General features: G+C 39.5%; 2 protein-coding genes and 1 pseudogene across 2 annotated transcripts; 2 read left to right on the top strand and 1 right to left on the bottom strand.

Moving 5' to 3' along the window:
• LOC104779251 lies at nucleotides 10,663-11,361 on the bottom strand. Its single transcript, XM_010503617.1, has one exon. The coding sequence runs from the start codon at nucleotides 11,359-11,361 to the stop codon at nucleotides 10,663-10,665; it is 699 nt and encodes a 232-aa protein (XP_010501919.1).
• LOC104777901 lies at nucleotides 12,540-13,841 on the top strand (annotated as a pseudogene).
• LOC104777900 lies at nucleotides 16,154-16,647 on the top strand. The gene has a single exon (XM_010502227.1). It carries the CDS (start codon nucleotides 16,210-16,212, stop codon nucleotides 16,531-16,533), a length of 324 nt encoding a protein of 107 aa, XP_010500529.1. The 5' UTR covers nucleotides 16,154-16,209; the 3' UTR covers nucleotides 16,534-16,647.

Genomic DNA, 19,154 nt, shown 5'->3' with positions numbered 1-19,154 from the left:
TGTCTTCCTACTCTTATGGTCAGAGCATTCACTACGGTGTTGCCCTGAAGAAAATGGCCAACTTACGAGACAAGTAAAAAAAAGTCCCTACTTTGATACTCACTCATTAAAAGAACATTTTAGGTTCCTCCAAATGTTAAAAAAACTGGTTCTCTGAGGTCGGCGCAGAGGATAAGGAGGCTAGTCAGATTACGTTGCTCATGTTGGAATTTGTACCGGTTTATAACAATTTATAAACTAGTCACCAATTCTATTGTCAAGATTCATGTAAATATTGAATCAAATCTATGTCTTAGATTATGATAGATTTGGATAGTTTGGAGGGGAAAAATGAACTAAAATAAATCAAAGTTGTAAAGCAGTTCAAACGTCGTGCCTCTATTGGTATCCACACGCACACAAACTGGATTAAACGGAATGCACGTGACAAACACTTTTGTCTTAGATTAGGTTTGGGCCAGAATATTAGTGTATCTCATAATCAAACGCAAAGCGTTATTATATATCGATCGACAATAAACCTAACTGGTTTAGGTTGTTTTGCTAATGGGCCAAGCCCAGTTCTCCTACGTGCACATTTATATATATGTATATCCTATATAATATATAATAAACATTTTATTCTAAGTGCACAAATATAAATATATGTATATCTTATATATTATATTGTAGTTACACCCAATATTAATCCCGTCTGTTTAGGTGTGTGATCCTGTAGGATCGCATAATATCAGTAATGAACTTCTAAAATAATTGATTATAAGAGGTTTCTAGCAAAACGTATAATCATCTAATATTATAGGACTTTCAAACATTAACTATACAAAATTAAGTACAAATAATTTCAGGACATTCCCAACAGCTCATCCATGCGTTTCTTACCAGGACTTTAAGATCCCATTCGAATGGATGCTTGACTCGGTAATGATAAGAAAGGTATTGCTTTCTTCCGATGAGCACCGTTACACTCTGTTTGTCCTCTTTTTAACATAATTATAATACTGTTAATACCAATTTTTGTTTTGTTTGAGAAAAACACAAAAAAAAAACTCACCACTATACTACAACGACTTTGTTGCTTCTTTGATCCTTCTCTAAGTATATCATGTGTAGATGTAAGTCCATAGCTTGGATCATATAACTCAATAGCACAAGTCAAAGTCTTTTAAGCAAAAAAAGAAAAAAGAAAGAAAGCCATGTGTGCATCAGTGCATGAACAATCATGTTTACCATTATCAAATAAAAGAATCATTTTCCCAAGTCAATACCAATTTTTGTTTTGTTTTTTTTCTTCTCCACGTATTAGATTATTAAAGTTCCCACCAATAGAAGTCAACAAGGTTACGAAGTCATTCTATTTTGTTTAGTTGAGATTATAAATAAAACTAACTTGCGGATATAATTTAATCGGATTCAATCTTTGGTCGAATATATTCCCAAGTTACTCTATAGACAAACAAGCTTTGTGTAAATCCTGCTGATCAATCTCCTGATCAATCGCGACTTCGAATCAAACTTAGAATCCGATGGATAACAAAGAATGAAAGCAATAAAATTAAAGAACAAATGAGATTTTACTAGTTCACGTCCTAAACTGGGAACACTACGTCTCATCAGAGATTATACTCCAGTAATTCACTAGAATCGAGAAGATACAATACTATTTACAAAAGCTCTGAATCACTCTCTCACTCTAGATCACAATCTCTCACTACTCTCTCTCTCACTTGATTAAGATCTAACAAACTCTTGAATTGATCCGTTAGAAGAGATAAGATCTAGAGGAAGAAGATATTAACCCAACTTTAACCACCTCGGGTTTGATCCACCGCATTGAACCACCTGCACGTGCAACTCACATGCTTCAACTTGAGCTCTTATGTAAAACCCTCTCATACATCGAGAGTCTTCTCAACACTTAGGCATTTTATTATAAATAATCCAAGTCACACTCCTACAATCCTCCACATTGACTCTGATTCTCACCTTTTGCATGTTCTTGTTCTAGTCCTTGAATTACCCCTCCAGTCCCTGAACTTCACCACTAAGTGTTCAGTAACTCGGAGCATCTCCAATGCTCCACTCAACTTGTCAACTGGAAGTACTTTTGTAAAAATATCAGCTGGATTGCATTCACTTGCAATCTTAAGTACTCTTACCACACCTTCATTTATTATATCTCTGATGAAGTGTAGCCTAATGTCAATATGCTTGGTCCTATCATGGTAAACTGAATTCTTCGCCAATGCTATAGCGCTTTGTGAATCTGAATGAACCTCGAAGTACTCTTGAGAATGACCAAGCTCCCCAGCTAACCCCTTAAGCCAAACCGCTTCTTTAACGACTTTAGTTAGAGCCATGTACTATGCTTCAGTCGATGAGAGGGCAACAACTTTCTGTAGTTTTGACTTCCAACTGATAGCATTGCCTCCCACTTTAAAAACATAACCTGAGATTGAACGCCTCGAGCCCCCATCTCCTGCGTGATCAGAATCACAGTAACCCCGAATCAAGAAATCATCATTTTTCTTATAACAAAGGCTCCTTCTATCCAAACCTCTCATGTACCTCAAGACCGACTTGGCCGCCTCCCAATGGCTCTTAAGAGGCTTACCCATGAACTTGCTAATCACTCCAACCGGATAAGCCAGGTCAGGCTGAGTGCCTATTATTTGCTTACATAATACTCCCCACCGTGTTAGCATAAGGAATCGTCTTCATCCTATGAAACTGATATTCATATTCCTGATCAGTAGCAGTTGTTGCTGCCTTTGACTGATCCATATGAAAATTCTTAAGGATCTTCTCCACATAACCAACCTGGGATAAAACCAACGTCCCAACAGCTCGATCTCGAGCAACCTCCATGCCCAAGATCTTTTTAGCATCACCTAAATCCTTCATCTCAAATTCTTGACTCAACAAACCTTCAATTCTCAAACATGAGACTTATTGGTAGATGCAATTAACATATCATCGACGTATAACAACAAGTATGCGTAAGTACCATTCTCAAGTTTCCTCCAATATACACAATTATCATAAGAGCTTCGTTTATAGCCTATCTCATTCATTAACATGTCAAACCGCAAGTTCCACTATCTAGGAGATTGCTTAAGACCATACAGAGATCTTTTCAGAAAACATACCTTGTTCGGAAAATTCTTATCCTCAAACTCTTCTGGTTGCGCCATTACTATCTCTTCATCCAGAAAACCATGTAGGAAAGCTGTCTTCACATCCATCTGTTGAAGCTCCATATCAAATTGGATAACCATTGAAAGGAGTTACCTGATTGATACATGCTTCACTACTGGTGCAAATATCTCTGAGTAATCCACTCCCTCTTTCTGGGAATACCCCTTTGCAACTAATCTCGCTTTAAATAAGGGTGCTTTAACTCCAGGAATACCTTGTTTTTGAGTGTAAATCCAACAACAACCAATCACCTTTCCATTCTTGGGTTTGTCTCCTAAGTCCCAAGTATGGTTCTTTTTCATTGATGATATCTCCTCTCCCATAGCAGCATTCCATTTTTCCCAATTAGGATCAGATAATGCGTCTCTATATGAACTTAGTTCTGTCTTACCTCCATCTTTGGTACAGTAAGCAAAACCCACCATATTTGATTCTTGATACATTTTGTTGACCTTGATAGCCCTTTTCCCTCTATCTCTAACCAGTTGATAGTTATTTAAATCCTCATCCTAGATTCATCATCGGTAACTCCTACTCCACTATCATCTTGATTCTGCGGTTGAATCACCACTTCTTCCTCGTGATCAGTTAAAACTCCACCTTGATCATTTAAATTTCCAATATCTCCACCTTGATCTAAAGAGCTTAACTCCAAACCCAGGTTCTCTAGATCAACTTCATGAATGTCTAACTAAGAAACGTCTTTAGACTCCTTATACATTACTACTTCTCTAAAGACCACATTACGACTAATGACACACCTTCCTTCCTCAGGAACCCAGATTTTATATCCCTTGACACCTTCTGGATAACTAGTAAAGTATCCCTTCTTAGTTCTAGGATTCAATTTACCTTGATTCGTATGAACATATGCCAGACATCCAAACCTTCTTAATGAGCTTAAATTTGGTATCCTTGAAGTCCACCTTTCTTCAGGGAGATCACACTCTATAGCAGTTGAGGGAGATCGATTTATCAAATACACTGCAGTAGAGGTTGCCTCTGCCCAGAACTTCTTTTCCATTCCACTTTCACTGAGCATGCTTCTCACCTTATCCTTGATTGTGCGGTTCATTCTCTCATCAACACCACTCTGCTGAGACGTGTAAGTACATGTCCAATGTCTCACAATGCCCTCATCCTTGCAGAATTTATCAAAGTATTGGTTACAATACTCTAGCCCATTACCAGTTCTTAACTTCTTCACTTTCTTTTCTGACTGTGTTTCCACCATTTTTTTCCATGCGACAAACTTCTCAAACGCCTCATCTTTCTTCTTTAGGACATAAATCCATGTCTTTCTCGAGTAATCATCAATAAATGAGATGAAAAATCTTGACAGTTTCCTAATGATAGTGGGTTATGAGGTGATCCCCATAAGTCTGAGTGCACATAACCCAACTTCTCCTTCGTTACATGTTGAGCTTGAGGAAAGCTCACCCTATGGTTCTTCCCGAATACACAATCCTCACAAAATTCAACTCCTTGATAACATCTCTTTTAATACATCCTTTCTTGACCAAAATTTCCAAACCTTTCTGACTCATATGCCCAAGACGACGGTGCCAAAGACCTGTCTCATCAATTGCTGCTTCTGAAACATGTGATTCACCTATCACTGTTTCACCTTGCAAAATATAGAGAGTCTCTCTCTTAACTCCTCTTAGAATGGTAGAACAACCCATAATAACCTTGAGAATACCATTCTGATATTTAAACCAACATCCTTTATCTTCAGTTGTACCCAATGAGATTAAACTTCTCGACATTGTTGGTACAAACCTCACATGAGTCAGAATGATAAAGGTTCCATCTGGAGTCTTGATTTTGACTCCTCCCAATACCTTGTACCTGAGACACAGAATCATTACCCATCTTCACATATCCTGAGCTTACCTTCTTAAACTCACAAAACCAGTCTCTCCGTGGAGTCATATGGAAAGAACAACTAGTATCTAGTACCCATTCATCAGTTTTACTTCCAGTTGTAACTAAACTCTCATCAACCGCCATTAGTACCCTAGCTAAATTGTAATCACCACTTGAATTTGCTATCCCTGATTCTCCTTTGTCAGACCCCTGAGTCTTTCCTTTATTCTCAAGCCATTAAAAACATTGTTTCTTAAAATGGCCTTCCTTCCTATAGATCCAACATACTCTTTTTCCATCTTTAGACTTAGAACGTGCCCTCCCTTTACCTTTGTTACCTTGACCGATATATTTCTCTTCGGATCGTCCCCTTGTTAAGTGTCTTTCACCTACAGATTTACTATACTTAGCTACTTCTCTTTCCTTATCTCTAGCAGCAATCATAACATCATCTAATCTCAGCTTCTCTCTACCAGGGCTATACTTTAAGGTCTCAACCAAACTATCGAACCTAGCCGATAAAGAACTCAACACGATTATGGCTCATCTGAGACTTTGATCTGAAGATGATTCAAATCCGCAACGATCTTCAAGAAGTCATCTATATTGTCATCAATCTTTTTACTCTCCTAAATTTTGAATGTATAGAAATTCAATGAAGAGTAAACCCGATGTGGTAGAGAGGTAGGCATAAACATTTTGTCTAACGTAGACCATGCCTCAACTGTCGTTTCACTCAACTTAATGTTCTGCAACACCTTATCTGCAACATTCAAGAAGATCACGTTCTTCGCCTTATCACAGCGTTCCGATCTTGCAACGTCATCCGCTTCCCGTTTCTTTTTCTTTTCAGGATCTTGTTCTTCCTCTGTAGTGAGCGGTGGAGATAGAATTTTCTCCACCAGCACATCCTTCAACCTGATCACACTTAGATGAGCTCGTATCCTTGTCTTCCACAACGAGAAGTCCCCCGAACCATCGAACACCGCAATCGGAACCCCATACATCTCGATTCAGCTTCGCGTTACCAAAACCATGGCTCTGCTACCAATTGTAAATCCTGCTGATCAATCTCCTGATCAATCGCGACTTCAAATCAAACTTAGAACCCGATGGATAACAAAGAATGAAAGCAATAAGAGTAAAGAACACACGAGATTTTACGAGTTCACGTCCCAAACTGGGAACGCTACGTCTCGCCAGAGATTATACTCCGGTAATTCACTAGAACCGAGAAGATACAATACTGTTTACAAAAGCACTGAATCACTCTCTCACTCTAGATCACAATATCTCTCACTGCTCTCTCTCTAACTTGATTAAGATCTAACAAACTCTTGAATTGATCCGTTAGAAGAGATAAGATCTAGAGGAAGAAGATATTAACCCAACTTTAACCACCTTGGGTTTGATCAACCACATTGAACCAGCTGCACCTGCAATTCACATGCTTCAACTTGATCTCTTATGTAAAACCCTCTCATACACTGAGAATCTTCTCAACACTTAGGCATTTTCTTATAAAGAATCTGAGTCACACACCTACACTTTGGTACATGATTATATAGTACACAAAACTGTTGCATATAATACACTATGTTAGATATATTTACATTTTCGCGAAGGATATTAATTAACCAAGTTATGTCAAATTTACTTGATGTGGAGTGGATGTACAAATATAGGGAAGCGATGCTCTATTTTGTGGTTAACGAAACAGAGCAAGAGAGAAGGTGGGTGATGATGCTCTGTTTTGTGCACGGTGGAACAGAGCAAGAGAGATGGTAACAAGAGATAGGATCGAGAGCGGATTTGTGTGATCCGATGTCGATGGAATTTTCAAGTCCTCCTTGCAGGGCTTCAAGACAAAGCTCTTTGGGTAGTTAAGACTACCTCTTTTTTCTGGTTTTTTATTAATGCAATGCTGAATGATTTACAATGCTGCTACAACCTCTATTTATAGAGATGTAGGTAATTAAGAATAAGAATCCTAACTCTAGTAGAGAAACGACCAAATAAACCGACAATGCAATAAGACATAACGTAAAAACCGACTCAAATATCCTAAGCTTGATGGGCAAGAAAACCCATGAGAAATCCCATCAAGAAGAGTGTTCGTGCTGCATCAGGTTCCTCCGGGTGCAGAAAGATTCGGCCTCGAATCTAAGGTCTCATTTTCACCACGGAAAGGGTTAAGATGCTTCACGTTGAACACATTGGACGTGTTCATGTCCGGAGGAAGACAGACGCAATAGGCGTTGGCATTGATGCGTTCCAGAAGTTCAACAGGACCAATTTTCCATGATTTTAACTTGTTATACTCACGAAGAGGAAGACGATCCTTTGTCAAATAAACCCACACACGATCGCGGGGAACAAACTCAACAGCACGTCGCTTAAGATCAGCGGCTGCTTTATACTTAGAGGAGGACGCCATCAAATTGTCGATTGCTTGCTTATGTACCTCATGGAGGTCTTCCACAAAGTCAATGGCTTGCCCATGCAAACGTGTTTTATCCGGTAAGGATGTTAAATCAAGAGGACAACGGGGAACCATGCCATAGACAACACGAAAAGGACTGAACCCAAGGCTTCGGTTAAAGGCATGATTATGAGCAAACTCGTCTTGACAAAGCTTTGCATCCCAACTCTTAATGTTATCACCAACAAAACAACGCAAGAGATTACCAAGAGTACGGTTAGTGACCTCGGTTTGGCCGTCGGTCTGCAGATGATACGCAGTGCTCATGTCCAAGTTCGTCCGGAGAAGCTTCCATAAAGATCGCCAAAAATGACTTAAAAACGTGTGTCACGATCAGAGACAATCGAGTGAGGCAAAACATGGAGACGATAAACTTCCCGAAAGAATAAAGTAGCCACATTGATCGCATCGGTCGTCTTCTTACATGGAATAAAATGGGCCATCTTAGAAAAACGATCCACCACCACAAAGATAGAATCAAAGCCCCGATGTGTCCGTGGAAGCCCCAACACGAAATCCATACTAAGGTCGCTCCATGGCTGTGTTGGTATTGGCAAGGGAAGATACAAACCGACATTAGAAGCTTTTCCTTTAGCCTGCTGGCAAGTGCGACAACGTTCAACAAAACGAGCTACATCACGTCGAAGAGACGGCCAAAAGTAAGAGACGGAAATCAGCTGAAGTGTACGATCGCGGCCAACATGTCCTTCATTGTGCAGTTCACAAATAATCTTAGCTCGCAAACTACATTCAGGTACACAAAGACAAAGGTCTTTAAAATGAAAACCGTCTTGGATCGTATAGTCATCCAGGAGACCCTGTTAAGCATCCACATAGACCCCCGCAAAGAAAGGATCAGACTTGTAAAGTTCCGCAAATGTTGCAAACCCGGGAACCATGGTATGGACCGTTGCAAGCAAAGTGTAGCGACGACTGAGAGCATCCGCGACACGGTTTGTCTTACCAGACTGGTGTCGAATAGAGAAGGTGAACTGCTGGAGAAATGATATCCATGAAGAATGTCTGGAAGACACCTTTACTTGACTATCAAGGTGACGAAGAGCATCGTGGTCCGTGAAGAGAACAAAATCGCGATACACCAAGTAGTGCCGCCAATGCTTAATAGCTTGCACAGTAGCTTAGAATTCAATATCATAGGTATTGTACCATATATGCGAACCCGACAACTTCTCGCTGAAATATGCTATAGGTCGACCATTTTGACTCAAAACGGCACCAATCCCAAGCTTAGATGCGTCGCAATGAAGCTCAAAAGTAAGGGAAAAGTCAGGAAGAACTAATATCGGAGCTGTAGTGAGTTTAAGCTTGATGAGTTCAAAATCTGATGCCGCCTCCAATGTCCATTCAAACCGGCCATTTTTCATGCAATTAGTGATAGGGGCCACAATAGAGCTAAAACTTTGCACAAAACGGCGATAAAAAGAAGCAAAGCCGTGAAAGCTGCGGACCTCCGTAATCGAACATGGTTGTTGCCTAGAACGTATCGCTTCTACCTTTTCACTATCCACCGATAATCCTTTATCAGAAACAACGTAGCCCAAAAACTTGACCTCCGGAGTACAAAATTCACACTTATGTTTTGGTGCATACAACTTCTCCCTTCGTAACACACGTAACACATCACGTAAGTGAGACACATGAAACGTTAGGGAAGAACTAAAAATAAGGATATCATCGAAATAAGCCACCACAAATTTGCCAATGAAAGGACGCAAGGCCTGGTTCATGATTCGCATAAATGTACTTGGAGCATTTGACAAGCCAAATGGCATGACAATCCACTCAAAAAGACCTTCCCGAGTTTTAAAAGCGGTCTTCTATTCATCGCCTGGACGAATACAAATTTGGTGATAGCCACTCTTAAGATCGATCTTGGAGAAAACTGTAGCTTTACCGATATGATCAAGGAGATCATCTAAGCGTGGAATTGGAAAACGATACCAAACCGTAATCTAGTTAATAACATGAATATCAACGCACATACGCCACGAACCATCTTTTTGGGAATAAGTAAAGCAGGAACAGCACAAGGACTAAGACTCTCGCGTATGTGTCCCTTACGAAGTAGGTCCTCAACGTGCCGACGTAATTCTTCATGTTCTTTTGGACTCATCCGATAATGTGGCTGATTGGGAAGAGTAGCTCCAGGAACGAGATCAATCTGATGTTGTATATCACGTAACGGTGGTAATTCTAATGACAAATCAACGGGAAAGACATCCACAAACTCAGGTAACACATCATTGATTTCGGATGCACCTTGAATGTTGAAGGAGACAGCGGAAGCTTGCTTGGGAGTAATGCAAACGCAAACCCTTCAGTCCGGAGTTCGTGCTCAAATGCAGCTTGACAACACAACATGTGATTTGTTGGACGTGCATGCAGAGCTGGAGAAGGTCGTGGTTGCTCTTCACGAGACGGTTTGAGCAAAGAATGCTCTTGAGATGGTAACAACACAATATTATGCGCCTCCCAATAAAATTGATACGTATTTTTCACACCATCTTGAATAAATTTTCGATCATACTCCCAAGTTCGCCCCAAAATGAGATGGCTAATATCAATGGGAGCCACGTCAAAATAAAAGCGATCCTTATAAAGCGGACCAATTGAAAATGGCACCAACGAACGCTGAGATACACGGGTTGCAATGCCATCTTGAAACCACTGAAGTGAATACAGTGAGGGGTGAGCTTCAACGGCTAAGCAAGGCTTTTTAACGGCCGACTCGGCAATGACATTACGACAGCTCCCTGAATCAATGATAAAAGTGCAAATCTTCCCAAGGATGGTACAAGTAGAACAAAAAATATTGGTGCGCAGCCAGTGTTCTTCTCGTTGTTGCGGCGTAAGACAAACATGATGAAGCACAAGGGAATTTCCCACATCACCCATTGTATGATGAATGAGCTCCTCGCGAACATCATCCTCATTCTCGGAACCATTAGACTCACAACCCAAGTCTTTCTCATCAGCAAGAAGACCCCAACGTGTCTGATTTGGGCACGCCATTTGACGGTGTCCAGGTTCACCGCAAGCAAAACAACGAAGAGCATTACGAACAGAACGGCGAAGGCCTTGTTCTTCCTCCTTCACAGTGGCGCGCGGTTCTGACTTTGACTGATCCTCACGCTGTAGCGGCGAGACTTGTTGGTCAGATGTACGCATACGGGAAGTAGAGGGGTTCCAAGAAACAGATTTTGTTGTTGCTCAAATGACGCAGCTCGACGATGAGCTTCAGCAACTGTAGTAGGATAAAACGGTATCAAGGCGTTCTGAAGTTGTGCACGTAGACCGCCAATAAACCGTGAGCCTAGCTGAACCGGAGTGTCGTAAGTTTTGATCCTTGTAAGCATCAAGTAGAAGTCTTTGGCATAATCATCCACTGAACGAGGACCTTGCTTCAAATTCTGAAATTTGGTGTATTGTAGTCGATCATAGTTATGAGGAAGGAAGGTCGCCTTCAGTGCCTTCTTCAATTTTTCCCAATAACGAATTGGTGCTTTACCGCTGTGAGCACGCGTCGCCTTTGTTTGTTGCCACCAAGAAGCAGCATGTCCTCGAAACTTGGTTGCGACTAACGCGACTTGACGATCATCAGGAACGCCTTTAAAATCAATTATTTCTTCCACGGCAAGTAACCAATCCAGCAATTGATCACCTCGGATGCCACCGTGAAACTCCGGAAGGTCAACACGAAACCTGTTTTCCCATCGTGTATCATGTTGTCGTTGTTCTTGTTGATGGTAGTTAGCTAACTCACGTTGATGATTGTGATCGACCAAAGGCATGTATGGCTCCTGTTGACGAGCTCCCTCAACGTGAACCTGAAGTTGGTCGTCGTTGCGTGCAGGCTGCTCTGGTGCAATCGCAGGTCACATGGCACCGTCACCAAGATGTCGAAGTAGGGTTTGGTTTAAATCGGTAAACGATTTCTGTAACGCAGCTTGAGAAGCGAGAAGCATATCACGAAATTCGACCCAATTGATGGTGGTGTCGTGTCCCTTATCTCCCACTGTTTCGGGTTTAGGAGGCATAGTGGAAATCAATTCAACGCCAGGAAAGAGAAGACTCTGATACTAAACTGATGCGGAGCAGAAGTACAAAGATAGGGAGGCGATGCTCTGTTTTGTGGTTAACGAAACAGAGCAAGAAAGAAGGTGGGTGATGATGCTCTGTTTTGTGCACGGTGGAACATACCAAGAGAGATGGTAACAAGAGATAGGATCGAGAGCGGATTTGTGTGATCCGATGTCGATGGAATTTGCTAATCCTCATTGCAGGGCTTCAAGACAAAGCTCTTTGGGTAGTTAAGAGTACCTCTTTTTTCTGGTTTTTTATTAATGCAATACTGAATGATTTACAATGCTGCTACAACCTCTATTTATAGGGATGTATGTAATTAAAAATAAGAACCCTAACCCTAGTAGAGAAACGACCAAATAAACCGATAATGCAATAAGACATGACGTAAAAACCGACTCAAATATCCTAAGCTTGATGGGCAAGAAAACCCATGAGAAAGCCCATCAAGAAGAGTGTTCGTGCTGCATCATTACTCGTATATAGTTGTGTAGGTTTGAAGTCAGATATGACTTTAATTGAAATGGTGGTTAAATCTCAAGAATGATTTATAAACTTCAATAGATAGATAACGATGTACACTCATAGGTCCATGTTCCAAAGATAAAAGAACCATGACAGTAGAGCTAGTTTTATTAATAAGAATAAACCAATCAAAATATTAATTACAGCAAATTTATGTATATGCAACATTATATTTCCATGTTGTATTAGAAATAAAAAGTGCAAGATAGATGTTACGAAAATTTCAAACTTGTTCAAGTTGCACAGGAATCAACCTTAATATAAAACCAAACCTTCATTCTAATCCTTTTTCACAAAACCAAACAAAAGTGTAGTAAACCCTTTATTTTCAAACCCTAATCACTTCTCTTTGTTTTACGAAATGGGTCGAGTACCAGATCAAACTCAGAGTCCAAGGACGAACAATAACTTTAGTCCGGTCTTTCATGCACAACATGAACCACCGGTTGACAAGAAACGGGTTGTGCAAGCTGAGCAGAGATATCCCAATATATAATGGTGGAATGGTTAACCAATCAAACCAAGTACCGATGAGACCAGGTCAACCTACGTATATCAATCAAGGCGCAACAGTTAACCAACCATATGGAGTATCAATGGCCGGACCGGTCCATACTCAACCATCGAACTGGACTTCAGGCCTATTTGATTGCATGAACGACAGCGAAAATGGTTAGGGATCATTTTTTTTTTTTTGAATAATTCTATGTTGAAGGTCCATCGTTTACATTACAATATGATTCTTATGTCTTTTTTGTGTGTTTTGAATCAGTTCTCATCACATGTTGCTTTCCATTCATCACGTTCGGACAGATCGCAAAGGTTATCGATGAAGGAGCGACTAGTAAGTATACATGCATTCGATTTTTTTTAGTATGTGCATTGGATCGAAGACGAATATAATTCAAAAATAAAATATATTCAATTCGTTAGCAAATATATCCATGTTTAGCAAAAAAATTGCACATAACGTTCTACTTTGATACTGTCTTGTCTTGTATACATATAAATATATCACGTATATAAATATAAATATTGTAGGCGCATGCGTAAACATATATTATGATTGGTGTAAGAAAAATCCATCAGATTATGATTGTCAAATTGGACAAAAATTGCGGGATAATAAAAAAAAACAAAAATTTATTAATCACAAGATCGTTCGAAATCGTGATTTATGCTAATTTTGAATTGTAAAACCAAGATAAAGTTTTGTAGGTTTACGTATATATGTGTGTGATGTGTAGGTTGTGGGACGGCTGGAATGTTGTATGGATTGATACGTTGTTTGTTTGCGATACCGTGTGTGTATACATGCACATTCCGGACCAAGCTGCGAAGCAAGTACGGGTTACCAGATGCTCCAGCTCCATATTGGATCACTCATTGCTTTTGCGAATATTGTGTTCTTTGCCAAGAATATCGTGAACTCAACAATCGTGGCCTTGACCCTTCCATTGGTAAAATCATCCAGCTCTTAGATCTCTCTAAAAATAATCTCAACTTACTGTATAAAGTATTTTATTAAACGATTTATTTGACTTAAAATTGTATATCATATATATTGGTGTATATAGGATGGATTGGCAATGTGCAAAAGCAGCGAATGGGTCAGCAACAAGAGATGATGGCTCCTCCGACCGGTCAACGAATGATGGGTTGACTTGGATATAAATATTTTACACCAATATGCTCCTTATTTGAGTTATTTTCTCTCTCTCTTCCTTCTCTATGTATTTGTTTTATTTCACGACCAAAACAGCTTTTTTTTTTTTTTTGTGGGTGGCCATGAGCTATAATAATCTATATGCCATAGTTGTTGTTGCTATATAAAATTTCTTATTATATCATGTTTGTGTGAATCACTGAATCTACATATTTATCTTTTCAATTCTAATCTATCTTTAAGGGCAAGAACATCTAGCCGGTAATCATCTCCAACCTGCATCAATACAAGAAAGATTCATCAGATTCACAGTAACCAATTGTGCAGCATATGAACATCTAGAAATGATCAGACATAGACATAAATGACAGAGCAGAGAAAACAAAACAAATGGCTCTCACCTCTCCACTATCATAACAATCCATGGTGAATCGATTAACATGAACTTCGGTATTGAGAAAAAAAAAAAAAAACAAACAATTAGGGAAGACATCACCCATGGCACAATTTAGCCCTTCAAGGAATTGTGACCGAACCTCTAAAGTAAATTGTATCTTTGTGGATGTATAAATCTCTCAGCATTCCGTCAAGATGCCCGCAAAGTGAGACTGAGAGACCTCTTCTGACTCGCTAGAGATTGCAGGGGTGGTAGCTATTGTGACTTGTGACTCCAATGTCACAATACGCCAACCAGGAGCTGCGGTAAAATGCGGTCAGCAATCTGATGTGCCTATGCGGACTTATTTACATCGAGGAACCAAATCAGTGAATAAACAAGGCTTATCTTTTCCTACTCATTCTGCTAGGGATCCTTCTAGAGATCAGAGTAAGAAGTCTCAATCCCAACATTAATGTCAGGTTTCTGCTGGAATGTTCTCTTTTCAATGCCAAATGACAAGTCGTCGGGGTTAGATGGGTTCACATCGGAGTTTTATAAAAAAAAACAAAAAAACATGGGATCTCTTGGGAGCTGAGTTCGTCCTAGCTATGCAATCATTTTTTGCTAAAGGTTTCCTGCCAAAAGGTACAAATTCTACAATACTAGCCTTAATTCCCAAGAAGGTATCTGCTATGGAAATGAAAGATTATCTCCCCATCTCATGTTGTAATGTGATATATAAAGTTATTTCAAAGATCATTGCTAACCGACTTAAGAGGGTGTTGCCTAAGTTTGTTTCTACGAATCAGTCTTAATAATCAGTCTGTTGTTGATTGAGAATGTGCTTCTGGCTACTGAGCTGATCAAGAATTATCATAAGAAGTCCCTCTCTGGTCGCTGTGCTATTAAGATTGATATTTTCAAAGCATTTGATTCTGTCCAATGGTCGTTTATAATATTTCATATGGTAGTTATATTGTTCAGGTTTCACCTTTTTCTAATTCTACAAAAACATATGTAAAATATTAAAACAACACTTTTTGTTAATCTGAGGAAACATGATTTGTGATTATGATTTATGGAAGAGATTCTTTGACTTAAAAATAATGGAAGCTTACCTGAAAATTTGGTGAACCTCAAGTAAGGTAGGTTCATGTACAAATCTCATGTAAAGCTATTGGACTGTTCACTGTTTAAAGTCAAGAAACGATCCATTTATTTCCTTTTGTTAGAAAAACTCATTATTTCCAAAAAATTACGTACAAAACTTTAGTTAAAGTAGTTTACAACTGTGAGGTTTCCGATCGCAAAGTCTCAAATTCTCAATGCTCCCAAGTCACGCGACAATGATACAATGAATGTGATATCATAATGACCAGTATAAACTATTCGATAGCTTCAACAATAGTCAAAGCCTTTGATCCCGAAATTGCATTATGGCGAAACAATTATGTGAATTTGCAGATTATTGCTAATCACATTATTTTTTTAGAGTGTACTTGTAAATTTAGTGCTATCAATAAACAAATTTTATGTTTTGTGCACGAATTTTTGGTTGAATTTTAATGGTTGGGTGACGTCAGTCCACTTTTTTCCACAAATTCGTTAAAAATCGATATATACTTTAGATTATGTAACGATCAATGTAAATGTATAACGTCAATTTTTCAATTCTCTCTTGGAGCCGAACTCAATACTTTTAGTTTACGTGGGCCAAACTCTATACTTTAGTTTACGTGAATATGATATCTCGCTGTTGAAAACTAATTGGAGGTGGCGGGCTGGCGGCATATCAACAGTTCCTAAAAATAAAGAACAAAAAATAGTATACGTCTACCATTGTTTTCCACGTATACTAATCTTACTTATACACTATAAATACTCTTAAACCCTATACCAGACTTTATCATGATCATCACCATATTAAATACATACCAACATTAGTTAATAAATTCGTTTTACGTAATATATACAAATCATTTCATCATGGTGATGGCTAAGAACCGCACCAAGTTCTACGTAGCGTTTCTTGTTGTTTTGATAGTGGTGGGATCTGTGTTACTAACCATTGAAGGACGACCGGTCAAGGATAGTTCGAGATCCTCGACCCAATTAACAGATTCATCTGTGTTCAATGGAAGCGTAATGTCCTCGTTTAAACCAGTCGAGTCTTCGGTACAAGATATGTCCTGGTTAGACACAGTGAAACAGTCCGGGCCAAGCCCAGGGGTTGGGCATCATCGAGCTAAGGGCTACAAAATGTTTGGACGAGCTGAAGATTCTGGTCCTAGTCCTGGTGTTGGACACTAAAAATAACAAACCTCATGAATTGGATTTATATTGTAACACCTTTACGCACCATGCATGTTTAATAGCCTCTATGATGTAATATTCTCTTCTTTTTTTTTTACTTCACTATCACATGTCCCTACATAAGAATCATTAAATCAAAGTCTTACTTTGAGATTAAAAGAAAAAGGAGACTGGATATATTATAAGCCTTTGTTTTCAATTTTTAAGCCTTGCCTTTAATTAGATCTTCACAACTTTAATTCCCAAAAGACATGGAAAGTAAGGAGGTGAATTCTAAGTTCCATGGAGCACCCAATATCAAAGATTGTGGTGAATTCCTACTATAACACAATATAGCAAGGTGATTTCTAGATTTAAATTATTGTGAACATGACGTTTTTGTTTATAGTCTTTTAATCTTTTATTATAGTAAACAAACATATATATAAAAGAGAAGGAAAATGAAACAGAATGTTAAAAATATAAACGAAAAAAGGAATTGATGGTTAATCACAAATTCATCCACCCGACCCAAGGCAAATGACTTATAGATGTAACATGTTGTAATCGAAATTCTGTTAGCATCGTTTTTAATTTATTTGAAATTTGTATGTTTTAATATGTAGCCGATGTTACAATCGTATCAGTAACTACATCACATCAGTTTTAAAAATGATGAACTCGTAGAATTTTTTTTTCTTTTGGGTCAAAGATGAACTCGTAAATTTGTGTTGATCTTTTCTAAGTAATGTAAGTTAATATCAATTCTAAGTACATGAATTATGTTAACACCCTTATAGTATGGATTAGCAATTTCTAGTGATTGGCTCGGTCTTGACAAAATCAAAAACGGAGGTTAGCCCTAGCCGCTCTCTGGCACAACCCCCGATACCTCTTCCTCTCGCGGCGTTGGTTCCGATCGGCATCGCTGGGCCATTGGTCTCTCATCTCCGTCTCTTCTTCTCTCTTCTAAGCTTGTTCTGGTCCTTTTTTAGTCCCTTCGAAGTTTTTTTGAGATCCACAATTTCGACTTTGTTCATGCGTCAGCTTCAGGCCCCCTTCCCCCTCCCTTCCCAGCTGGTGGTTCTTCTCGACGAGGCCTTTCTCTCGAGTCCCAGCCCCTATGACTGGTTCACGCTCCTGATGACTGGCCTGCTTTTGCTAATTTCCTGGAAGATCTTCTCTGTCTCTAGTCTGCTTTGTCAAAACCCTTAAGATGTATAAAAGGTTTCTTATTCATAATGTTGCACAAATGTGCCTTATATAGTAGATACAATATTTGACCTAAGGAAGTAAACATAAATAACCAAACTATACAAGTCGATATAGTATTTATACAATAGAATCCTGGCTCGTAATACCCCCCCTTAAGGTGGAGTGTGCAGGTCCCGAATACCCACCTTAAGCTTAAAATCGTCAAACTCTTTACGACCAAGAGCCTTCGTGAGAATATCAACCAATTGCACCTTAGTCGAAACATGTTGCGGAGCAATGACACCACGGACAATCTCATCACGAATGAAATGACAATCTGATTCGATATGCTTTGTCATCTCATGAAAAACCGGGTTCTTACTCAAATGAATAGCCGACTCATTATCACAATATAGAGAAACCGGAGCTGAGCAATCAACCCCCATGGAAACAAGAACCTCGCGCAACCATAGAAGCTCACACACTGTTTCGGACATAGCCCGATATTCAGCCTCACAGCTCGTACACACAGCCGAAGGATCTCGTAGTGGAGGAGATGAATAAGTACGTGGATCCACACGAACCGCGAAACTAGCCCCTCATTCCGTTCTTCCATCAACCTACCCGCTCTCTTTGATTCCTCATCTTGAGAAACAACTTGATACGCCTCATCAAGAGATGGAAGTGGATCACGCGATAAAAGAGAAGATTTTACCGCGCCAAATACACTCTCATCAAGACCCATGAGGAATTGGTGTAACTTATCTTCTTCACGTTCCTTGGCAATCTCCTCAGCTGTCTTCGCACGTTGGAAATCAGCAAGACTTGTCCATAGTTTTGTAAGTTTCCCATAATAAGCTTCCACCGCGGAACCCTTTTGTTGACAATTAGCCAACTCAGTCTTCAAACGCTGGACTCTTTGGTCATTCTTCACCGAGAATCGCTTTTGTATGTGAGTCCATAAATCAGAGGCAATTTCATGATGCGAGAGGGAGCTACTCAAATCCGGTGCTACAGTTTGTCGCATCCAAGACACCACCATAGCGTTATTAGCCCACCAATCCTCAAGGTCATCGGACTCATCATCAGGTTTGGGGATAGTCCCATCCGCAAAACCAAACTTTTTCCTTGCTCTCAACGCAAGACGTAAGTTCATAGCCCACTCATCGTTATTGGATCCACGAAGTTGTGGTTGTGAGATCACGGATCCTGGGTTATCTCCAGCCGAGAGATCATAGGGATCGATTCTACGTCGGGTAGACTCAAGAAGAGACTTAGAACCCAAAGTCAGCGTCGAAGCAACCTTAGAAACAGATTGATCGTCCGTCATAGTTCCAAGAAAAATATATTGACAGAACGATCGATATACCAAGGTCAAAGGGAAAGAAAGAAATCAAAAAAAACAAGAAGAACAGAGTTCTCCAAGCAAAAACAGAGGATCGAAT

This window comes from Camelina sativa, chromosome 3 (assembly GCF_000633955.1).
Source record: "Camelina sativa cultivar DH55 chromosome 3, Cs, whole genome shotgun sequence".
Taxonomy (NCBI): domain Eukaryota; kingdom Viridiplantae; phylum Streptophyta; class Magnoliopsida; order Brassicales; family Brassicaceae; genus Camelina; species Camelina sativa.
The sequence above is the reverse complement of the archived record's forward strand: the minus strand, read 5'-3'. Positions and strand labels throughout refer to the sequence as shown.